Genomic DNA, 26,631 nt, shown 5'->3' with positions numbered 1-26,631 from the left:
TTGTATTTGTTTGATAATTTTAAGTTTTAATTAATGCATCATTAGTTTTTGTTTATTTATATTATTATCATTCTTTTTCAGCATAATTAATATTATCATTCTTTTTCAGCATAATTATTAACTATCCTATTGAATCTACGACTGTGACATGTAATGAGACAACGCAACATGGAGAGAGTGATTCTGAAGATTGGGAAAATGATGTAATACTTGAGGAAATTGTCAAAGAAGTAGAGGATATTGAGAACAAACCAAAGTCCAATCTGGAAGAATCTGAGGCAATTAACTTAGGGGGTTCTGAAAAAGTCAAAGAAACTCGCATTAGCATTCATCTATCGCCATCAGAGAAGGAAAAGTACATAAGATTCCTAAAGGAATATGAAGATATTTTTGCATGGTCCTATAATAATATGACAAGATTGAGCATATCCATAGTAGATCACAAGCTACCTACCAATCCTATGCGTCCACCGGTAAAGCAGAAACTCAGAAAATTCAAGCCAGATATGAGTTTGAAGATAAAAGATGAGGTTACCAAGCAAATCAAAGACAAGGTCCTTCGGGTAGTTGAGTACCCAACCTAGATAGACAACATTATGCCGGTACCAAAGAAGGATGGGAAAGTCAGGATGTGCGTCGATTATCGAGATCTGAACCGAGCGAGTCCTAAGGATGATTTCCCGCTACCCAGTATATACAACCTGATCGATAACTATGCCAAGCAGGAACTCCAATCCTTCATGGATTGCTTCATCACGCCATGGGAATACTACTACAAGATGAGGCCATTTGATTTGAAGAACGCCAAGGCAACTTACATGAGGGCCATTACTACTCTCTTTCAAGATATGATACATAAGGAAATAGAGGTGTACGTGGATGATGGCATCATCAAGTCTAAGAAGAGTTCAGATCACATAGCAGACCTGAGAAAGTTTTTGGACCGACTACAAAAGTATAATCTGAGGTTGAATCCTACAAAATGTCCTTACGGAGTCCCTGCAGGCAAATCGCTAGGCATTGAGTTGGACCCGTCAAAGATCAAAGCTATTCAAAATTTGCCACCGCCAAAGAAAAGGAAGGACGTAATGAGTTTCTTGGGCCGTCTCAATCATGTCAGCTACTTTATAGAATATCTGATGGTAATATGTGAGCCAATCTTCAAGATCCCGAGGAAGGATGTTACGACGAATTGGACTGAAGAGTGTCAAAAGGCTTTCGATAAAATCAAGGAGTATCTCTCCAAACCACCTGTGTTGGTCCACCTGAACCTGGGAGACCTTTGCTACTGTACCTGTCTGTGTTAGATGGAGCCTTTGGTTGCGTATTGGGACAACATGATGAAACTGGAAGGAAAGAGCAAGAAATATACTATCTGAGTAAGAAGTTCACGCCTTACGAAGCTCAGTACTCTTTGTTGGAACATACCTGTTGCGCCCTGACGTGGATAGCCCAAAAGTTGAGACATTGTTTTTATGCATACACCCTATATATCATATCAAGGATGGATCTGCTAAAATACATCTTTCAGAAGCCTATTCTACGAGTAAGCTAGCAAAATGGCAAATACTGCTAATTGAGATAGACATTATCTATATGACTCATAAGGCAGTCAAATGGCAAGCATTGGGTGATCACCTGGCAGAGAACCCCGTGGACGGATAATACAAATTATTAAAGACGTATTTTACTGATGAGGAGGTATCTTTCGTAAGAGAGGATATCGACGAGGCATATGAAGGCTGGAGGATGTTTTCCAACGGAGCCGCAAACTTCAAAAGAGTGGTCATCAAAGCTGTTTTGGTATCAGAAACCGATCAACATTATTCGGTATCCATCAAGCTCAGGTTCCCGTGCACCAACAATAAAGTGGAATACGAGGCTTGTATCTTGGGACTCAGTTCGTCCATCGACATGAATATTCAGGGATTGGTGGTAATTGGAGATTTAGATTTGCTTATACATCAGGTACTTAGAGAATGGGCCACCAAGAACACCATGATATTTCTATACCTACACTGTGTGCAAGATCTTATCAAGAGGTTCTCAAAGATAGAGTTTAAACATGTTCCTAGAATTCAGAACAAGTTCGCTGATGTGCTGGCTAACTTGCCTTCCATGATACAACATCTAGACAAGAACTTTATTGATCCCATCCTAATAGAAATTAGTAAGCAGCAAGCTTATCATGCTCTTGTTGAAGAAGAGTTCGATGGGAATCCATGGTTTCCCGATATCAAGGAGTACTTAGAAAAAGGAGAATACCGCAAAAAATGCTACACACACGCAGAAGCGCACGCTTTGGAGATTGGCCAACCACTTCTTTTAGAGCGGATAAATTCTGTATAGAAAGACTCCCGACTTGGGTCAGATACGATTTGTTGATGCCAAGGAGGCATCTAGGTTGCTCGAAGAGATACATGTCGAAACTTGCGGACCTCACATGAACATGTTTGTTCTAGCCAAGAAGATATCAAAGGCAGGGTATTTCTGGATGACTATGGAGACGAACTACATCAAATATGTACAGAAGTGCCACCAATGTCAGGTATATGCTGATATGATACGGGTACCACCCAGTGAACTCAATGCAATGAGTTCACCTTGGCCTTTCTCCACCTGGGGCATAGATATCATAGGACCGATTGAACTCACTCCTTCCAACGGATACAGATTCATCTTGGTAGCCATAGATTACTTCACAAAATGGGTCGAAGCCGCTTCCTATAAAGTTGTGACTAAGAAGGTCATAGCAAACTTTGTCCAGGATCGTTTCGTCTACTGATTCAGAGTACTTGAATTAATTATTACCGACAATGCTGCCGATCTCAATAGTGATGATGAAAGCCATGTGTGAAACATTAAAAATCAAGCACCGGAACTCTACATCATATAGGCCATAAATGAATGGAGCTGTAGAAGCCGCCAACAAGAACAACAAGAAGATATTGAGGAAGATGGTGGACAATTACAAGAAATGTCATGAGAATCTATTGTTTGCTCTTCTCGGGTACTGCACCACGGTCCGCACGTCAACTGGGTAAACACCATATTTACTGGTCTATGGTACTGAAGCTGTCACACCCGCCGAGGATGAAATTCATTCCCTAAGAATCATACAGGAAGTCGAGCTCAGTGATGTGGAATGGATACAGAGCCAGTATGAGCAATTGGCTCTTATTAACGGTAAAAGGATGAATACGGTGTGTCAAAGTCAACTCTACCAGAATAGAATGGCAAGGGCTTTCAATAAGAAAGTTAGACCGAGGCAATTCATACCGGGGCAATTGGTGTTAAAATGGATCTTTACACATCTGGACGAAGAAAAAGGAAAATTCTCACCAAACTGGCAAGGTCCTTACATGGTTCACCAAGTAGTGACAGGAGGAGCGCTCATACTTGCAGAAATGGATGGGGAGATATGGCTGAAACCTATCAATTCGGACACCGTCAAGAGATATTACGTTTGAGATTATATTTGAACTTTCTTTTGATGTAAGATGTACTACGCTTGACCTGATTCTCGTTTAAGAGGGGATGCGTAGGCAGCCCTGTGGGTTCAGTCATATTATAATAAAATCCTTATTCCCCTCTACGGTAAGAAACTAGGGCAAGATTTCAAGTTTTCGTTAATCTCATTACGTCAAGGATCACCAAAAGAGTATCGCCAAAAGTATACATCAAACTGGGGCATAATTTTGGGGTGATCCTCAAAATTTCGAGTTAAGAAGGTTGCACCATCTCAAAGTATGTCACGGCCTATGATTCGACCAAATTACTCACCTTTATGTATTATCTTTTAAAAACCAATGCCTTATTTTTAAACGATTTAGCGAAAATGCATATTTTTAAAACTTCATTTCTGTAATAGCCAGATATTACCCAGGGTGACTCGAACAAGGCGTCAAGATAGGAGCGGAGGCGAAATGAGCAGCACGAACTGACCTTCCCCCCAAACTCACAATTTTTCTTTAGATGTAGGCATAACGGACATAACATTGATGAGTATGTCCACAAATATATTCACACCGACGGAAGCCACAAAGCCCAAACACGTTCTGCTAAGAATCACTTTTCTTCCTCATATTTAATCACTGCCTTTCTCTGCATAGGGCTAAGCACTACTCTCATTACTTCGCATGAGGCTAAGCACTGCCCCCATTATTTCATAAGGCTAAACACTGCCTTTCTCTGCATAGGGCTAACTACTGCCCTCATCACATTGCTTAAGGCTAAACACTACCCTCATTACTTCACATGAGGCTAAGCACTGCCTCCACCTTGCATAAGGCTAAGCACTGCGTTCACCTGCATGAGACTAAGCACTGTTTCCATTACATTGCATGAGTCTAAGCACTGCCTCCATCATTGTATAAGGCTAAACACTGCCTTCACTTGCATAGGTCTAAGCACGACCCTCATTACTTTGCATGAGGCTAAGTACTAGCTCCATCACTTGCATAAGGCTAAACATTGCCTTCACCTACATAGGGCTAAGCATTGCCCTCATCTCATACAAGGCTAAGCGTTGCCTTGTCTCATTCTCGCATATGACTAAGCATCACCCATTCCCTCTATCAGGCAATCAATATCAATGCATCCTTTCATTTCATGGGCTAAAACATCACCACAATTTCCGAAGGCGTCATAGTCTGAGGGCATCATCCTCATAGCCCGAAGACATCATGCCATGTCCTGAGGATCTATCAAAATTGCATATCATTATTCAAAGGCATCATAGTCCAGAGATACCATCCTTATGGCCCGAGGAAAATATTTCATGGCCCGCTAATTCCTTATCTTACGCTTCATGGCCCATGACATTATGGTCTAAGGACATCATCCTCATCGTCCGAAATACAACTCTCATCGTCCTAAGGGAATGTGCATCATTTTTAAATTTCTGCAATAACTATATAAATTCACGTGCATCATGTTTTAAGTTTTGAAGGTAACTCGGGGGGTAACCGTTCTACAAACAGGAGCAATTCTCGCTCCAGTTTTTGTTCATAACATTCACCGGCTTCGTTCACCGCTGGATCTAAAACTACACATGACCTAATTCCCATAACACTTGGGATATGTAGACAACTCAGAAACTAGGGTTCGACCCCCATTTTTCAAAATACCTCGTACTTATTCATTCGGACAAAATTGATCATCATTTTCTTTACCCGACAACTCTTTCATACTTTTCGGGTAAATAGGGGCAGCTGTTGATATCTAATTTTTCCCTCATATAATATATACTTTTAAAATATAAGGTTTTGGACTATTACCCAATTTATAGGGGTCAGATACGTAGTTCTATAATATTTAAGCTTTAAAATTAATTTTTTTGCATTTAAATTATTCAAATATTTATTAATTATCCCTTCAAATTATTTTGGGGTGATCTAATCATCCAAATTTATTATTAATATTCACATAAATATTTTATAATGTTTTACTTTATTTTATATAATTATATTTTTATTTTTATGCTATTTACATATTTTTACAATAATAGCATATACTTTACAATTAATTGCATTTATTATTTTATTTAAGATCAAAATAATGTTTTATATTCTACAATCTTCAGCCATTATTTTTAAAATATTAAGTTGCATAATTAGTATTTTTTATATTTATTTAGCTATTTTATTAATTTATTTTTTCCTTAAATTGTTTTATTTAAAATCTGGCCCTAAACAAGCAAAATTTCCGGCCCAAATCCACCAGTCAAATACCCCAAACATCAACCCAATAACCCCTAGCCCAATACTCACAACCCACTACCCTATACTTGTCCGCTGACCCGATCCGCCTCTCATTAAATTCTGGCTGTTGATCTCAAAGATCAACGGCCCACAGCCTCCCCCTTATTTTTATTACCCACACCTCTGAAACTTTAACCCCTTATCTCCAAACCACCGCCCCCAAACACTCTCAACCATCATCTTCTCTCTTCTGTGAAACCCTAGCAGCCTCCTTCCTTAATCCTCTCTGATTCTGAGCTAAATATGGAATCATTCCATGATTCACTTACCTTATGTGTTATGCCTAGTTGTTACTTACATGATTATGGTATTACTTAGTACGTGCCCATTTTTGGCAAGTACCATGCTCCTAATCAAGGAAAATTGGCTTTACTCATTAAGATCCAGACGATATTTCGTATGTATACGGTCATAACAAGGCTATATAGGTCTGATTCACCAAGATCTTTGGCCAATCTTTGATTTCTGTCAAACTACGGTTTGTTTGGTTTTTCTCCTAATCTGATTCAAAATCGATTTTGGATGCTACTCTTTTGTTATTTTTGTGATTCGATTGATGTTTTCCTTCTCTGATTTTTGTTAATTGAACACTATAAAACCCCTCCCCTAACTCCCCTAAAACAGATATTAATCACTGTTATTATCTCACTCTCACTCTCACTCATTCTATACTATTCTGAAACCTGGACTCTTGGTTGGGTGAAAGCCAAGGCCACCGAAATTCGATTGTTTGACCTTTCTCAGTATAAGCACTGCCCGGGGTTCATCTGAAACCCTTGGGAACTCTGACAAACTGAGATTTTGGATTCTGCTGTACTCTTTGCTACTGACGATTGAAGTTTACTTGTTCTTTTGTTTACTTGTTCGTCAATTGGTAACTGGTAAGTTCTTGGCCTTCGCAGTTTCATCCACTTTTATTTGTGTTCATTCTCTGTACACTCATGCCATTGAAACTTTTGTGAATCAATATGTTATCATGCCCTCTCTGTTTGCATCCTTATTTGCTCTAAAGTTATTTTATGGCTCTTAAATTTTCTAGCACCTGAACTTGCTTATATTCTAACCCTGCTTCCAGTTCTCTTAAGCACGTTTGGCCTAATATGTTTGTGTGCGCTTGAATTCTCATGTCTGCTATTGTCTTGGTTTCATCACTCTACTTGCTTCAAATTTCTTATGGTAAACTGACTTATGCCTAGAACTTGTCTTTCTTCTGAATTTATCCATGTTACCTTATTGATTTATCCATGAATCATATGATTTCTAAGTGTTAATACTGCCTAAACTGGTAAACAACATAACATGCTTCCTGCTGCTTGTAAATTGAAATATGTACTCTCCAGTTTGTGCTGATTCTTTAGTGCTGCCTAAGGCTTTTAGAGCCTATCTCAATATTCTCCTCTAAATGAAATCAATGGGTGCTAGTTAGACATATTCCTACCCTGTTGACCCCTAGCGACATGCCTCTTGAACTCTTCTAATGTTCTGACCATGTTTAGCATGCTAAATTCTTTCCCCTGTTGAATAATTGCTCAATCATGAACTTGTATTTTTAGTCTTTCCATGTTAAACTTACCATGTTGGGACTGAGCTCTACTGATTATCCTAGCTTTCATGTTCATACCCCTTGTATGAGTATGCATTAGGCTAGTCCTGGCCATGTTTTGTTTGAAATCTCATTCAAAAGTAGTTTGTAACCTCTTGATGGTCAATCCTGTCACCTTAGCTTCTAAAATACAAGTGTGAATATGCCTTAGGTGAGTCCTGCCAATGTGTCATATAATCCTGTCTCTATGTCCTAATGAGATTGTTGTTAGTAGGCTTCAGAGTTGTTTAATTAATTGCCATGTGTAGTTTGTTAATTTATGGTTAAGTCATTCATCTGCATCTGCTGGGTAAGTGAGTCTCCATTTGGGCCTAGTATGGGTCCATGTATGAGTTTGAGTCGTGCAATTGACACACTCTAATGCCTTGGGGTGTACGTGGATCTCGATCTGCTGTTTGTGTCAAGAGTGAGCCTGTTGAAGGCCTAGAAACATTACTGGGTTATTTTTCCTTGGGCCTGCTTTGTATATTGGGCTTGTGTCTCTTTCAGTTTGTAACTTGCATATTCGAGCATGTATTCTTTATCTGGGCCTATAATAATTTGTAATAATAACAGTTGGGGGATTAGTGGAAATGGGGGAATTGGGATATTTTATCTCTTTCATGAATGAGTAGAGAACATGCCTATAGAGTCCTAATTATTTTGTTTGTCATGCATTATTCTTTGAAATCATCTGTGTACATTCTATTCATTTGGGAAACACGACTTACGTTTAATATAATGACTTATAATGTTAGAGAGCATGCCTATAGGATCTGAAAGTTGACTTGTCGCACTTAGATGTTATGCCTAAAGGAGTTCAATACAAATAACTGAAAATGCATGCTTTGGGTGACTTCTTTAAATTTTGTGACTCGCCTAGATACCATGACTATAGGCTCTCAACTTAAGTAACCAAAGCTATTATTGTTGTTACTCTCTTCTTATTACATAGTCCGCCTTGAAAACATGCCTATAAGGATAAATGAACAAATCTACGCTCTCAATGACTTCACTGCCAGTGGAAAATCGCTTAGAAATCATGTCTATAGGATGCTATTATTCTCCTAGAAAGCATGACTGTAGGATCTTTTAATGGAACTATGTATTAAAAATAGCTACTTCGTCAAAAACTAGTTGCCTATAAATCCTGCCTATAGGACTTTATGTTAACTGCCGAATTGCTTAATCACATAGGACCCATGCCTATAAAGTTGAACTACTTAGCATGTTACAATACTAAATCTACCAATTATGGTTCCCGTCTACCAAATTCTGAACTCATCCATAACTATTTGCTAAAATTGCATGCATCTGAGTCTACATGAGGAGGTAAATTTGAGCCTTTTTGTGTTGTCAGTGTGAAGTCTTATTTGTTTTTTGATTGTGCGCCTAATTTTCTCATTTTGTAACAGCCTAAGGGAAGTCTAGAACCACCAAAATAATATGTCCAAAGGTCTCCTGGACAATAGGCATGTGACGGGTAAAGCACGCATAAGACACGGTTTAGAATTGAACTAGAACTCTTTTAGGTAAATAACTTCAAGATTGTAATTGGGTAGCAGGAGATGATAGTCTGTGCCCACTGAATTATATGAGCAACCCTTATACCTAAGGGAGTTGTGAAATATTATTTATGTTGCACGTGGTGATCCTTTAGGCTAAAAAACTTAGGACCCCCCACACGTATTATTATTCATGCGCATATTTATTTAATTAGGTTATACCTTGTAATCCTCAAAAGATCGTACCCATCGCTTATTAATGTGTAATCCACTTCTTTCATATGTGCAATCTCTTAATTTTGTTTTCATCTTGTAATTAGATATTCAGATTCCTCGCTCTTCTTTAATTGATATGATCACATAGGGTAACTATAATTCAATAATACCCACATAGTGTAAAGTTAGGTCGGGAACCATAGTTGTGGACCTCGAAGAGTACCTAACCCCTTCTCTTTGAGGTAATTTGAACCCTTATTTGATCTTTGGTGACACAGACTAGTTAAAACAGAGTTATTTGCAAATAGGTACCCTAACGCACCTTAAAAATCATTAGGTGGCGATTTTTCTCTTTTAATACCCGTTTAAAAGAGTTGTCACATGTCAAAACCCGCTTTCGCGAGAAAATAGGACGCGACAGGTAAAAGATGGGAAAGTCGGGATTTAGCTCATTTCACACCATGTTTCAACCCTAAATACTCTAGAGGCGATTTCTGAAGAGGATTTTCTTCACAAATTCATTGGTAAGAAACTTTAACTGGTTTCAATCACTTCAATTACTTTTCTATGAATTTTATCATCAAATCCATGAATTCCAAGGAGAAATTAGGGGTTTTGAGTAGAATTTAGGGATTTTGTTAAATTGAGATTTAGACCTCAAAATTGAGGTTAGATTTTGAAACAAATCATATAATTGGGCTCGAGGGTGAATGGGTAACCAGGATTTGGTCCGAATCTCGAATTTTGATAGAGCATGTCCCAGGATGACTTTTGTTGACTTTTTTAATTTAGCTAAATATTAAACTTTTTTCATTCGTGGGTAGTTTCTAATGCTTATTTTGAATTTTTTAAACGATAATTGACTAGATTCGGTTGGCTTGAAGGCTTGTTCGAAAGGAAAAGCCACGGTTGATTGTGATTTTATTGCAGAAAGAGGTAAGTGTCGTGGTTAACTTTGACTTGAGGAAATTAGGAATTTTTTGTTTTATTTGTTACGTGAATTATGTATGAGGATGGTATATATGCAAGGTGATGAGTATATATACGTTGTCATGGGTGGAATTTGCCTTATTTGTATCATGTTGCTTCACTTACTATGCCTTCCATGTCTTAGATAGATCGTTTATTTTTTAACTATCTATTTTTGTGTTTATTGTTTATGTTCGAATTGTTGCGATATTGAAAGTTGAATTTGCTTATTCTAGTACTATGCTTGAAGTTGAAATTTGATTCCCACCTTGTTTGATATTTTGGGTTGTTATTGTTGTTTGGTGAGAAAGAGTGAAAAGCACGAAGGGTATTATCGTGCCATCTTTACATATTGGTATCATTGGTTGAGTGAATGTGAGGATAAAAGTATGAAAGGTGATGTTGTGCACATGTTTATTTTTCATGATAGATAAAAGCACGAAGGATGATGTCGTGCATATGCATTATTATTATTATACGGTAAAGATGAGGGTAAAATCACGAAGGGTGATGCGTGCAAGTTTATTGATTTCATTGTTTTAATTGATGATTGGAAATGTGAATTTTGATACGGTGGTTTCATTGCCCGTGTTGGAAAGAGGTTTACTTCATGATAACTTAGTCACTATTTCTATCTATTGTTCCTTATACGTGTCCCTACACTGTTGTTTCATTTGACTTCTTGGGTTGTACAGGATATCGGGGAGTTGAAGGAAATATTTTGCAGAAAGTGGTATTTCTGCGGTCCACTATGCGACCGCAAAACCTCTTCGTGGACCGCAGACCAGCCGTAGAATGCAACAGGACTTGAGCCAATAGTTGAAGATCATTTTTCGGTTAATTACGCGGCTGCATAATCATTTCGCGGGCCGCACATCCGTCGCAGAACCGACATGAAGATTTTCGGAGGGAGATATCGTGGCGCATTATGCGACCACATAACCATTCTGTGGGCCACATAACAGCCACGGACCTGACCAGGCCTGGCCAGTTTTTGGGACCATTTTTGCAGTCCCCTTTGTGGACCGCATACTCATTTTGCGATCTGGTTTGCGATCGCAAACTCGATTTCGTAGGCATAAGTTTGGGAAAAATTACACCTGATCCCATTTTTATAAAACAACCTTAGGGGTTATTTTAGAAGGTTCCAGCTGATGTTTTTGAGAGAGGGGAGTGTTCTAGAGAGAGAGGAGGAATCCCTACGCATTTTGCTCATCAATCCTAGCTCAAGCTTCAAAATTCAACAAGGAAAGATCATAAAGTCTTCATCTAAAAGGTAAGGTTCCATACCCTAGTCTCCAATTTCGAGTTTGGGCAGAAGTTAGGTAATGGGGAGTGTGATTCTTGGGTATAAGAGTTGTTATTTATAGATGCATATACCAATGGGGATGGTGTGGAGGTCATTGAGCTAATATAGGTAAACTCTTGGTCTTGAATTGGTTGTGGGGTGAAGGAAATTTTGTAGAAGAACCTTGTAGTTAAATTTGCACACATAGTGTTTGATGAAATCCTTGAATGAGCAGAACCCATGAACCTCTTCCTAATTATGGTTCGATTTTGTTGCCTCTCTAATAGATTGAAGTTGCTAGGATTTTCGAAATATTGTAGTAATTTAAGGAAAGCTCAAGCGAGGTATGTTAGCTAAACTTCTCTTGTAGAATCGAATTCCATGATATTCTCGTAATTCTCAAGTATGATTGGCCCGTGTTCTTATTCCTCAAATTCCGCGTTATTCCTAATAAATCCGATTATTCCAAATAAGCATCTTGTCTGAAATTGTATGGTCAAAATGTGTTTCAATTGCTCTTATCACATTATGCCCTCCTTCGGGAATGTGTTCAAGTATGGATTGTGTATTAAAATTTTATGACTTCAATTCGTGTTACAAATGAAAGTTATTATGTAAAGTTGTGGAAGAAAACTCAATGTGCTTAAGACTCAAGTTACTCATATACATATTTAAAGTTTTGGTTCCAAATGCTCTTGTCGTCAATAATCCATGATGGTGCTTGAAAGTGAAAGAAGTGAATATGAGATGAAATATGGCTGATGTGCCAAGAACAAAATTATATTTGTGGCCACTAGTGCCAATGAAATGAAAAGACGTGTGAACGATTTTGAAATCAGATGTTAATCCATTTTATATTAAATATTTTGGGAGTATCGTTTAGTCACCAAGGAAGGGTAGGTTGAAATAACCTAACTCTGAAACTACACGTGCTAGTGTAGGAGTGATTGAGGGGAAAAGCCCCCGTATTGATGTGATGAGATTATTCTCCTTAAATCGGATGAGATTGATGTGTTGAGATTAATCCCCTAAATGGGATGAGATGATTGCTGGAGGAGAGTGATGTCGACCCACACGGCATTGTGGTGAGACGGCTTAGTCGATCAGGCTGAGATCGGATGCCATGTCGCGCACATGGTGGTGTTGTGATTTGATGTCTTTGAGTAAGATGGCTTAGCCGATCGGGCCGTGATATGACTTCATGCTAAAAGTACGGTGGTATGTCGGTACTAAATATTTCCAAACATAAAACATTGTTATTTCTCTTAACTTGACATTATTATATGGTTTGAGGCTCTCATTGGTTTCCATGTTTCTTTCTTATTGAATTATTACTCGTTCTATTGAAATGGTGCTTAGTCTTACATACTAGTACTATTCTATATGTACTAACGTCCCTTTTCCTGGGGCACTTCATCTTTAATAGATGCGGGTGGTTTCAGAGCAGGCGGCATCGATCAGTGATAGCGGTACACCCTCTACCAGCTGACTTGGAGAGCCCCACTTTATTTCGGGATCTTATACCTTTTGTTCCTTATGTATAATATTTTGAGGTATAGGCGGGGCCTTGTTGCCGGCACTATCATAGTACTCTTTTGAATCTGTTAGAGGATCTGTAGACATAGCGTGGGTTGTACATTTGTGTTGGGAAAGTCAAACTAGAATTGTTATAATTGTATCACATGTTCCACTTCAAACTATGAATGTGTAATGTATTTTGAGAATTATCAATGAAGTAACTAATGGTAATGAAATTGTGTTGTTCACGTGATCTTCTTATTGTCTAACTAATTGAAATGCACCTTCACTTTATTCATGGATAAGTTCAGGTAGAAGGCATTGAATAGGCTTGTTGGAGTGGGGTATCTCAGTTGAGCGTCGGTCGCACTCCCCGAGGTCGGGGCATGACACTCTTTACTTGTTATTCTTTTATATATATTTAACTGTACAAGGTTAATGTAGCTATCTTATCTTAGCCTCTTCACTGCCTTGTTGACGTTGGGCTCGATACTTACATAGTATATTGGATCGGTTGTACTCATACTACACTTCTGTACTTCTTGTGCATATCCCGGTGTTGGTCCTAGTGGTGTATAGAGGAGATTGATCGCATCAATCTATCCAGGAGACTTCAGATAGAGTTGAACGGCATTTGCAGTCCTTGAAGTCCCCTTGTATCTTATTTTACTATTTATCTTGTTTGAAACATTTGTATTTCATTTCAGACTATATTTGTAGTATTCTAGTCGCTCATGCACTTGTGACTCCGAATTTCTGGGATTAGTATAGACTGTGTTATTTATGGATCTATTACATGTATTTCTGAGTAGTTCAGTTGTTAGTTATTAATTCTCTGCCTTTAGTTTGTTAAAAGTTGGATAATTCTTTAGCTAATGTTGGCTTGCCTAAAAAGTGAATGTTAGGCGCCATCACGGCCCCATGGTTGGGATTTCGGGTCGTGACATTATGGATCTCATTCTGAGCAGTTTAGCATTCAGTGCACCTTCTTCTCCCATTAGTGCACTATTTATTCAGAGCTATTGCAGTGGTCATTCTGGTCATCAGGGTCAGACTCAGATTCAGTAGCCACGCTAGCCAAGATGATGCTTTGAGTGCGGGGATGCGGGTCATATAAGTAAGTATTGTCCTAGAATGCAGGGCATCATGTCACATTAGGGTACTCGTGCCATGATTCTAGTACCAGATGCTTTATCACCCACTTAGCCACTTAGGGGAGGGGTCAGGTAGCCCGAGGTAGAGGCCAGTCAGTGAGAGGTCGTCTTAGATATGGAGGACAGGTTGGTGGGGCTCAGCCCGTTGTTATGCATTTCCGGCGAGACTTGAGACGGAGTCGTCTGATGCAGTTATTACAAGTATTATCTCAGTCTGTCATATAGACGCTTTCATGTTGTTTGATATGGGTTCTACATATTCTTATGTGTCTTTAAAGTTTGCTTTACATTTGAGAATGCCTCGTGATTCTCTTGATGTTCCTATTACAGTGTCTACACCAATTGGAGATTCCTTAGTATTTGATCGGGTATATAGATCTTCTTGCATTACTATTAATTATTTTGATACTATAGTTGATCTTTTGTTGCTGAATATGGTGGATTTGAGGTTATCCTTGGTATGGATTAGTTGTCCCCGTATCACGCTATCTTGGATTTTCATTTCAAGATTGTGACATTATCCATGGCTGGGTTGCCTAGATTAAAGTGAAGAGGGACCCTCAATCACTCCACTAGCTCGGTTGTTTCATATTTGAAGGGGTGTCAAGTGTATTTGGCTTGCATCCGGGATTCTAGTGCAAAGGTTCCTCCTATCGATTCGGTACCAATTGTGAAGGAGTTTCCGGAGGTGTTTCCTAGATTTTTAGGGTATGCCACCCTAAAGGAATATATACTTTTGTATTGATTTGGTTCCAGACCCTCAACCTATTTTTAACCCACCATACTGTATGGCTCCAACTGAGTTGAAGGAATTGAAGGATCAATTGAAGGATTTTCATGACAAAGGATTCATTAGACCAAGTGTCTCGCATTGGGGTACGTCGGTGTTGTTTGTTAAGAAGAAGGACAAATTGTTGAGGATGTGCATTGACTATCTACAGTTGAACAAGGTTACTATCAAGAACAAGTATCCATTGCCGATGATTGCTTATTTATTTGACCAACTTCAGGGTGCCAAGGTGTTTTCCAAGATTTGTTTGAGATATGGCCACCATCAGGTGAAACTAGGGCATCAGATATCCCTAAGACAACTTTTAGGACTCAATATGGTCATTACGAGTTCTTGGTGACATCGTTTGGCTTGACTAATGCTCCAGCAACCTTTATAGATTTGATGAACCGATTGTTCAAGCCTTATTTGGATTCCTTCTTAATTGTCTTCATTGATGATATTCTGGTTTACTCTCGTAGTAGAGAGGAGCATGAGCAACACCTAGGGATTGTACTTCAGACTTTTGAAGGATCGTCAGATATACGTTGTGTTTTCAAAGTGTGAGTTTTGGTTGGACTCAGTTGCCTCCTTGGGTCATGTTGTGCCTTCTGATAGTATCAAAGTGAATCCTAAGGAGATAGAGGCATTTTAGAATTGTCCTAGACCATTTCAGCTATAGAGATTCGGAGCTTCTTAGGTTTGGTGGGCTACTATCACTGGTTCATGGAGGGTTTTCATCTATCCCAGCCCCATTGACCAAGTTGACTCAGAAGGGCACTCTTTTCAGATGGTCTGACGAGTGAGAGGAGATCTTTCAGAAGCTCAAGACTGCCTTGACTACAACCCTAGTGTTGGTATTGCAAATAGATTTGGGGTCCTACATTGTGCATTATGATGCATCATGTATTGGACTTGGCATAGCATTGATACAAGATGGTAGGATGATTGCCTAGTGTCATCAGTTGAAGGCACATGAGAATAATTACCCTATGCATGACTTGGAGTTAGCAACCCTTGTTCACGCGCTCAAGATTTGGAGGCATTACTTATACCGCATGGCATGTGAGGTTTATAGCGATCATTTAAGTCTCCAACATATATTCAGGCAAAAGGTTCTTAATTTGAGGCAGCAAAGATGATTAGAGTTATTAAAAGACTATGATATCACCATATTATATCATCCAGAGAAGGCCAATATGGTGGTTGATGCCTTCAGTAGGAAGGCGGTATCATGGGCAGTTTAGCATTTCTACCGATAGTGGAGAGACCATTAGCCATGGATGTTCAGAATTTGGCTAATAAGTTTATGAGGTTGGAATTTTCAGAGCCTAGCAGGGTTCTCGCTGGTGTTGTGGCACGGTCAATTTTGTTGGAGCGTATCAAAGCTCTCTAGTTTGATAATCCTCACTTGTTGTTGTTCAAAGACACGGTGCAACGGGGTGGTGTTAAGAAGGTCATGATTAGGGATTATGGTGTTATGCCACTTCAAGGCCGTATTTGTGTTCCAAATGTTGATGGGTTGAGAGAGTTGATCCTTGAGGAGGCTCATAGCTCACAGTATTCCATTCAAGTGTCACGAAGATGTATCGTGACTTGAAGCAACATTATTGGTGGCGAAAGATGGAGAAAGACATTGTTGGACATGTCTCTCGGTGTTTGAATTGTCAACAGGTGAAGTATGAATATCAAAAACCCTATGGTTTAACTTAGAAGTTGGTGACACCGGAGTGGAAGTGGGAGCACATCACTATGAACTTTGTGGTAGGCTTACCATGGACCTCGAGGAAGTATTATGTTGTTTGGGTCAGTGAGAATCGGTTGACCAAGTCCGCGCATTTCACTCCGGTGATGACATTATACTCTTCAGAGCGGTTGACTCAGATTTACATTCGAGTGATTATGCGCCTGCATGGTGCATCCATTTCGATCATTTCAGACTGTGGCACGTAGTTCACTTTAAACTTTTGGAGAGTTGTGCAACATGAGTCGGGCATACAAGTTGAGCTGAGTACCACATTTTACCCTCAGACGGACGGATAGTTCGAGCAGACCATTCAGATTTTGGAGGATATGTTGAGGGCATGCTCTACTGATTTCAGGGGTCCGTGTTATCAATTTCTACCTCTAACGGAGTTTGCCTACAATAACAGCTATCGGTTGAGTATCCATATAGCTTCGTATGAGGCCTTATATGGGAGGCGATGTCGTTCTCAGGTTGGTTGGTTTGAGCCCGGTGAGGCTAGATTGTTGGGCACATATTTGGTTCATGATGCTTTGGAGAAGGTGAAATTGATTTAGGAGCGTCTTTGTACAACACAGTCCAGGCATAATAGTTATGTTGATAGGAAGGGTTGCGATGTGGCTTATATGGCGAGTGAGAAGGTTCTTCTCCAAGTTTTGCCTATGATGGGCGTGATGCAATTTGGGAAGAAGGGCAAGTTGAGCCCGAGGTTTATTGACCCAGTTGAGATCTTGGAGAGAGCTGGGGAGGTTGCTTATAGGCTTGTATTGCCTCATAGCCTAGTAAGGGTACATTCGATATTTTACATTTTCATGCTTCGAAATTACCATGAGGATAGGTCACATATTTTAGACTTCAACACTACAGCTTGATGAGAATTTGACCTACGAGGAAGAGTCGGTGGCTATTCTAGACTGGCAGGTTCGAAAGTTGAGATATATAGATATTATTTCTGTGAATATACGTTTAAGGGGTCAGCCGATTGAGGAGGCTACTTGGGAGTCCGAGCCCAACGTGAAGAGTAGATACTCGCATCTTTTTTCCAGTCCAAGTACATTTCTATTTCCGTTCAAGGATGAATGTTTCTTTTAGAGGTGGAGAATACAACGATCCGATAGGTCATTTTGAGTACGAGCTCCCTTTTCATGTTTCGATACCTTTCATAGCTTTATTTGATAATTTATTACTTGTTACGTGGTCCGTGTCGATATTTAGAAAGCTCAAATGTGAATTTTAATGAAAATGTGATTTTTGACTTTGAAAGTGGTTAGAGTTTACCATGGTCAGTATGTTTTGTGAACGATCTCAGGTCCGTATGGTGATTTAGGACTTGTACGCATGTTTGGTTGGGGTCCCGGGTGACCCGAGGACATTTTGGCGCTTTATGTGAAAATTTGAAAATTTGAGTATGAACTTTGAAAATCTTGAGGTTTGGTGAGTGATTCTTGATCTTGGATGTTCTTTTGATGATTTGAGCTTGCGAGCGAGTTTGTATGATGCTAACATACTTGTGTGAATTTTTGGATTGGAGCCCGAAGAGCTCGATTGAGTTTCGGATAACTGGTGATACTAGGCTGCAGATCTCGTATTTGCGAGGTTTTGTTCACAAATGCGAGCCTCACATTTGTCAGAACTTCCTCGCATTTGTGATACTGGGAAGGGGGTGGTAGCTTTTCTTTTGCGAAGCTTAGTTCACATCACCGAGGGGTTGATCCTTCGCATTTGCGAAGGTCTTGTTGCAATTGCGACTCTGAGGGAGTGAGGGACAACTTCTCTTTTGCGAAGCTGAGTTCGCATTTGCGGACACCCCAGGTTCGCATTTGCGATCTATGTATCCCATTTGCGATATTGGAAACTCAGGGGTTGGTTCGCAATTGCGATCGACTGTTCGCATTTTCGGATGTCACAATTGCGAACAAGGGTTCGCAATTGCGATACCTGCAGTTTGGTAAAAGATTGGAATTTCAAGATTTAGCTCATTTTACACCATGTTTTAGACCTAGACTCCATAGAGGAGATTTTTGGAGAGCAATTTCTTCCTAACTTTATAGGTTAGTAACTTTAACTTGTTTTCACTCAATTTCCGTTACTTTTTCATGAATTTCATTATCAAATCTATGATTTATAGAGTAGAAATTGGGGGGGGGGGGGGGTTTGGATAGAAACTAGGGTTTTATAAAAATTGATATTTAGACCTCAAATTGAGGCTGGATCTCGAAACAAATCACATATTTGGACTCAAGGATAAATGGGTAACCGAGATTTGGTCTGAATTTTGTATTTCAACCACGTGAGTCCGGGTTAACTTTTGTTGACTTTTTTAATTATGTTAAAGATCGAACCTTTTTCACATAAGGGAGGTTTCTAAAGCTTGTTTTGTCCTGCTTGAAAAATAATTGACTAGATTCGGTGGTTTGGAGACTTGTTGTAAAGGGAAAGCCGTGTTGAGTTGTTGATCTTGTACCAGAAAGAGGTAAGTATCGTGGTTAACCTTGATTTGAGGGAATTGGGATATGATTGGTCTAATTGTTACTTGACCTATGTATGGGGACGGTGTATATGCAAGGTGATAAGTGATACTGTCATGGATTTAAGCATGCGGGGTGTATTACTTTATTTTTCGTCTTTAATTATAACATGTCTTTACTTATTTCATGTTATTACTTGTTAGGTGCTCGTACTTGATACATGTTTTACTTGATATATGTGTCCCCGCTTGTTGCATGTCCTTAATTGTTACATGTTCTAGATTATTTCATACTTTTAGACATTATAAACTTTTATTTGTTACGTGCTCTTACATGTTATTAGATAGATGCTTTTACCTGTCACATGCCTTTACTTGCCTTACTGCCCCTACTTGTTTCCCGTTTTACTCTACTATATTATATTGGATTGCGTGACCTTTAGATGGTTCTTGTGTTTACGGCTTGTAGAAGTTCTTATTGACCTATATTGTGAGGCTAGTTATGAACGTGAAATTGTTTAACCTTCTTTGTTCGTGTACGTATTTCCTTGGTGAGTTATGCATTTAGTTTATTTTATGTCATGTTATGAGATTGTCATGACCCCAATTTCCCTCCGTAGGATGTCGTGATGGCACCTAGTCTCTAAGACTAGGTAAGCCTAACATTTGATAACAACTGAATAGATATAATTAACAAGCTACTAAAAACAAAGCTCAATAACTGATAAAACTTTTCGAAAATAGAATCTCATCAATACACTCCCCATTAACGGTGGAATAGAGCCATAAGCTCTACAGAGTATACTAGAACAACTACTACATTATTGTCTGAGAGAAAATATAACAGTAAATACGAGAAAAAGGGAAGGTGACTCCGAGGCCTGTGGACGCCGAACATGCATACCTTAAAGTCTCCATATAGCAGCTAACAAATGATCTCTAACGACCGGCACTAGCAGATGTACCTGGATCTGCACAAAATTGTGCAGAAGCATAGTATAAGTCCACCACAACGGTACCCAGTAAGTATCAAGCCTAACCTCGGTAGAGTAGTGATGAGACTAGGTCAATACACCTACTAGGATATAAATAAGCAGTACGCAAATGTAAGCGAAGAAGTAACAGATACGAAACAAGATAACAACATGAACTAATACTGGAAATTAAACACGGGAATAACATAAAATAAGCAACTGAAGAGAACCAAAATGATCATATACAAACAACAATTGCTACCACAAAGAATAGAAAAACAACAAGAACATTCCCACCAAAAGCTCTTTGCAGCGTGAGATAAACAAAAACATAACACAATAAGGTACCGCCTCTTGTACAATAAGAATCACCACCGAGGTACTGCCTCATATAAATCAAGAATTGTAACCGAGGTACCGCCTCGTATTCACAATACACCATCTCAATTACAATCTTTCCTTATACCGCCGCGTGAGCCTTACATTTAAAATAGGTTTTGAAAACAGTTTTCCCAAAATAGTTACACGCACTTTAGCCCATCTTATGATGGCGCGTGGCTTCACGTATTTTCCCTACAAGAAACATGCACATAAGTCCCACCTTATACCGTCGCATTCACATTAACCCCAAGCCTTATACCGCCACATGCGCGTCAATATCACTTTACAATAATAACTCGCATCACAAGTTCCCATATATCATAATTTGCCAACAATCAACAATATCAATATTTCCACAACAGTCTCCCATGGCTCCACCACAACGGCTACAAGAATAACTACAACAACAATGAATATAAAATGCTCAACAAGGAAGATGTTTCAATAATAACAACTTCAACATCAATAACTCAACAATGAGAGATAATGTATAACCAAGATATTAAATAAGAATAACTCACAATATAAGAGATAACGTCTAGTATGACTTCAAATAATGTAAATCAACAAGGGAAGGGATAACATGAACAATAACTCCAAACAATGATAATCAACAATGAGAGAGATAACATGAAAATAACTTCAATAATGATAATCAACAATGAGAGAGATAACATGTAACATTAATAAAGACAACAAGTCCAACTAAGCATGATATCAATTTATCAATTAGAATGTAGAATAAGTATTAACGAAATCATTTAAGTCATGTAAGGACAGACTAACACAAGTAAGAATATATTGACTAAGAGAATTAAGAACATGATACTACAATTCAATTAAAGCATGAAAATAGTCTAAGTAGCCTAAACCGGTCAAATACCAAGTACAACACGTGTACCCACTCGTCACCTTGCGTACATGGCTTTCACATAGCACAAATGAATCGACAATACCAATCCTAAGGGGTAGTTCCCTCACACAAAGTTGGGCAAGACACTTACCTCAACTAGGCCAATTCAACACTCATAAATAGCTTTTACGTTAAAATTTGCCTCCTTACGGCTCAAATCTAACCAAAATCGACTTAATATCACCAAACAATGCTAGAGAAATCAATTGCAATAGATAAAGCTAAGATCTTTATATTTTTCCTAAAAAGTCAACAAAATTCAACCTGGGGCCCGCCCAGTTAAAACCTGGGTTCAATGGTAGATTCTGACTATCCATGACCCCACGAGTTCATATATGTGATTAGTTTCAAAATTCGAGTTCAAATCAACTCTCAAAACTCAATTTCTTATTTTTTTTAAAACTTGACAAAGTTTCAAAAATGTTCACTTTGATTCACATGATTTTGATATTAAAATCTAAGATATGTTGATGGAATATGATTAGAATCACTTACCCAAGGTTTGTAGGTAAAACTTCCCTCTTCAAATCGCCTCCTACCGAGTCTAGGGTTCAAAAATGAGAGAATGAGTTCAAAAATCGCGTCTCCCAGCTCTTTAATTAGCTGTAGATGTTGTATTTGCGACAGAAGGTTCGTATTTGTGAACACTCGCAATTGCGGACCAGGGCTCGCATTTGTGAACCCTGACACCCTCATGCAACCTCGCAATTGCGAGAAAAGGCTTCGCAGTTGCGAACTGGCCTTCATCGCAAAAGAGAACGTTTGTTCGTAAATGTGAAAAATGCTAAAACCCTCTAAGTTAAGAATTAAGGGTCCAAATCAACCCAAAAGCTTTTCAGAACAAAACTAACCAACCTCACAAGTCATAAAATCATAAACACACATGTGCGAAGCAATAAAAGGGGTAACAAAGCGTAATTACATAAAACGACCGATCGGGTCGTTATAGAGATTCGCCGTATTTAGTTGTCACTAATATATTGGATCGGGTTGCGCATCGCAACAGTATTGTTATATATATTGGATCGGGTTGCGCGCTGCAATAATATTGTTATATACATTGGATCGGGTTGAGCGCCACAAGAGTATTGTTATATATATATATATATATATATATATATATATATTGGATCAGATTGTACGCTGCAACAGTATTGTTATATATATTGGACCGGGTTGCGCGCTACAATGATATTTTTATTGATAGTTGGGATCGAGTTGCGCCGCAACTTAATGGATGTACTTGTTCTTGGTTGTTATGCTCCGGCACCGCATTGTGTTATGAGGTTGTGATGTGATGTTATTCCGAGTCCCTCTATTATCTACTTCTTTATTCTGTTCATTATGTAGTTATTGTTTTCTCTATATTATAGTTTCTTCTCCTCTTATTACTCGTACATGTTTATAGTGAGTGTCTTATTATAGCCTCATCACTACCTTGTCTAGGTTAGACTTGATACTTATTGAGTACATGGGGTCGATTGTACTCATGTATAGCCTCATCACTTATGTATTTCTTGTGCACATCCTAGTGTTGGTCCCATCGGTGTCTAGAGGTGATTGCTCGGACCCTTTTCCAGGAGACTTGAGGTAGTGCTGCTTGGCATTCGCAGACCTTGGAGTCCCCTTCCTATCTTTATCTACTATTTATTGTACCTGAACATTATTGTATTTTTTATTTATTTCGGGCTTGTATTTAGTACTATTAGCGGCTCATGTACTTGTGACACCATATTCTGGAGATAGTCTTAGACAATGATGATTATACATCTATTATACGTTTATCCTATTTCACCCTTTTATTATTATTAATTTATCTTAGTTGTTAAACTGCTTTAGTTATTTTGCTAATGTTGGCTGCCTAGCAAGCGGATATTAGGTGTCATCACGATCCCATGGTTGAGATTTTGGGTCGTGTCAAATGATGATCTCTCTACTTCAATTTAAGTAAGTAATCGTTGTCTTAAGTTATCTTTTTTCTTAAGTGAAAAGTTAATTGGAGAAAAGGATTTAAAAAAAGTCCAAAGGTAACTCTTACTTAAGATCATGGAAATTATCGAAAGGGATTAAAATGAGGGGAAGAAACAATGAAAGTCATACAAGGTTTTTCAACGCATTCTTTTTACACGTTAAAAGAAAGAACGTGATAGGAAATAAAGTCCATTACAAGAATCAGACCGCACTCAGAGTAGTCATCCAAAGGTATTAAAAGCTTAAAAAAGAGGAGACAATATAATTGAAAAGTGGGTAGTTACTATGTTTTCCTCAAAGTATAAGAAGTGAAACTAGATAAGTCATGGAATTTTGGAGCACACATAATAAGCTTGCTTATTCAGAAGTTTCTGAAAATGGAGTATATAGTTAAACTAGAGAAAAATAATACATTCACTGGTAAGAAATGGAAACAGTATGGTGCATTATTAGTCAAAATTGGGGCTTTTGTCGTGTTACCTTCCGCTATCGAGACTAAGGAGTGGTGATGGATGGGGCACTTTAATGTTCATATTATCGTCTGTCCTTGAATTTTTGAATGGTTTTAGACCATATATTACATGCAAATTTTCAGCGTCTTTAATCGAGTATTGCAGATTATTTACTTTGTTGTCTAGGATTCAAGTTATACGTTTATATACGGATAATATAATATTTTTACATTATTAGTGTAATTTTATTTATAATAACAAATTATTTATTGCTTATACCATATTATTAATTAGTATTTATCATAAAAATTTACTTATAATTACTGTATAAGTAGCTTGTTCGTATTATATCTTTATATCATCAGCGCATAAAACGTAAAAACTATGATATAAATTACCAAATTAGGTACAAAACACAATTATTTGTTGTTGTAGTTCATTATAATCTGAAGTCTATACATTATTAAGGTATGTTTGGAATCATAATGTAATTATAACGTAATATTCACTGCCATGGTTGGTCGTAGAAGTATAATTAGTTGAATATGTTTTTTCATTTTAACATTTAGATAAGTTTTACTATGTGACAAATCACATATATGTAAATAATAAATATTATATAATAATTTACTATGTGAGATTTAAAATAAATATTATATCTAAAAATATATTAAATAATTATATATTTATAAATAGAATTTTAAAAATAAACGGTAACTTATGAAAAAATAATGTTTTTACTTAAATTAATTAATAAAAATAAAGATAATAAAATTAATTATTTTACCAACTCATGTGAATACAAGAAAGTTGGATAAGAAATAATAGATATATTTATCATAGATATTTCCTCAAAATAAAAGTATCTAATAATCATAAGTAAAACTAATATCAGAAAAATAATTGGTATCTTGAGTATCTTCCAAAAAAATAATATTTAATTTAAAATAATTAAACAAAGTTTCAATTATGAATTTAGTTATTTTACCAACTCATATGGGTATAATATGAAATTTATGATATTTGCACTTTTAAAACAATAAAAATATAAATATGAGTTTAAAAGATATTTTTTGCAAATAAATATTTATACTAATGCATAGAACAAAGCTAGTAAAATATAAAATCAAAATAAGTTCCTGGATATTCTGAAGCTGGTGAAAAATAACATTCCATTGGTTGATATCTTGCAATAAGTGATGAAATATGCAATGTATATCAAGAAGATTGCAGCAAATAAATGATGGTTGGCTGAGTTCGAAACTGTTGCACTCATATAGGAATGTAGTTCGAGAATCCGAAGCAAGCTACCTCAGAAGTTGAAACATCCAGGGAGCTTCACTATCCAAATCTCTATTGATAAGCATGCAGTTAAGCGAGCTTTTTATGATCCTGGGACGAGTATCAACTTGATGCCCTTGTTCGTGTTCAGACAATTGGGATTAGGTGATCCTCAGCTCACTACAGTGATCTTACAGTTGACAGATAGATCTCTAGCTGGTTCAGAATGTGTGATTGAAGATGTGTTGGTTCAAGTGATATCATTCATATTCCCAACTGACTTCATTATCCTGGATTATGAACTTGATCAGGAGGTCCTATTTATTTTGGGACGACCACTTTTAACCACATGCCGAGCTATCATTGATGTTTGTGAAGAGCACATGACGAGGAGAGTGGGTGATAGAGTAGAAGTATGTAATGTGTATAGAGCACTCAAGTTGCCAACCCACTATGAAGATTTGGCCATAGTTTTAGTTGTGGGGAGTAACGTGACCAGTTACATTACTCCAGAAGCTCCCCTACAATGAGCTTTGTTGGGTGATTGAGAGGAGAGTAAAGATGAGTTGGTGCACGAAATAGAGCAAGTCCTTAACATGACATGTATGTATATGCACGAACTGGAAAATTTTGAAGAAATTGACAGACCTTTGGCATTGACACCACCCAAGCCATCTATTGAAGAAGCTCCAAAATTGGAGCTCAAGCCTTGGACATCAGACTTGTGCTATGCGTACTTGAGAAATTTTAAACCTTTACGGTCATCATCTCATCTGGTTTATCTCAGTTATAGGAAGACAAGTTGTTGCGAGTACTTCGAGCACATAAGTGAGCTATATGGTTGACCATTGCAGATATTAAGGGAATCAATCCTTTATTTTGTATGCGTAAAAGTTTTCTGGAAGATTGGCGCCGACCAAATGTTGAGCAATAAAGAAGGTTAAATCCAATCATGAAGGAAGTAGTGAAAAAGAAAATTATCAAGTGGCTTGATACAAGAATTATTTTTTCTGTTTTAGGAAGTAATTGGGTGAGTCTGGTGTAGTGTGTACCTAAAAAGGGTAGAATAACTGTTGTGGCAAACGAGCAGAATAAGTTAGTACCCATTCGAATTGTGACGGGTTGGAGGATAAGCATCGACTATAGGGAGATCAACAAGTCTACATGCAAGGATCACCTCCCCTCCCCTATATTAATCACATGTTGAATGAGCTAGCAGGACACGAGTATGTGTACTATTATTTTCTTGATGGTTACTAATGTAACAATCAGATTGTCATAGCTCCGGAAGATCAAGGGAAGACGATGTTCACATACCCTTATGGTACTTTTTCTTTCAAGAGGATGCCATTCAAATTTTGCAATGCACTATCCACTTTTCAAGAGTGCATGATGGTCATTTTTACTAATATATTTTGAAAATTTTATGAAAGTCATCAAGAATTATTTTTCGGTCTTTCGGTCGTCTTATGATGCCTGCTTGAGAAACTTGGCAAGGGCACTAACGAGGTGTAAAAAAATAAACTTACTTCTAAATTGGGAGAAATATTATTTTATGGTGCTAGAGAGAGTTGTGTTAAGTCATAGATTATATAGGCATAGGATTGAAGTAGTTAAGGTGAAGGTGGAGGTAGTAGAGAGACTGCCACCGCATACTTCTGTAAAGAATATTTGTAGCTTCATAG

The 26,631-nt window shown here is 37.9% G+C and overlaps 2 protein-coding genes across 2 annotated transcripts; both read left to right on the top strand.

Annotated features, from left to right (window-relative positions):
- Positions 1-1,914: 1,914 nt before the first annotated feature.
- On the top strand, positions 1,915-2,785 carry LOC117276767 (uncharacterized). The gene is made up of 2 exons (XM_033656131.2): positions 1,915-2,243; positions 2,350-2,785. Exons 1-2 carry the CDS (start codon positions 1,915-1,917, stop codon positions 2,783-2,785), a joined length of 765 nt encoding a protein of 254 aa, XP_033512022.2.
- Positions 2,786-2,903: 118 nt separating this feature from the next.
- On the top strand, positions 2,904-3,470 carry LOC138901501 (uncharacterized). Its single transcript, XM_070189273.1, has 2 exons — positions 2,904-2,979; positions 3,076-3,470. The coding sequence occupies exons 1-2, from the start codon at positions 2,904-2,906 to the stop codon at positions 3,468-3,470; spliced, it is 471 nt and encodes a 156-aa protein (XP_070045374.1).
- Positions 3,471-26,631: the final 23,161 nt, after the last annotated feature.

The sequence above is a fragment of the Nicotiana tomentosiformis genome, chromosome 11 (genome assembly GCF_000390325.3).
Source record: "Nicotiana tomentosiformis chromosome 11, ASM39032v3, whole genome shotgun sequence".
In the NCBI taxonomy this organism is placed as follows: domain Eukaryota; kingdom Viridiplantae; phylum Streptophyta; class Magnoliopsida; order Solanales; family Solanaceae; genus Nicotiana; species Nicotiana tomentosiformis.
This window is presented reverse-complemented; position numbering and strand designations above follow the sequence as displayed.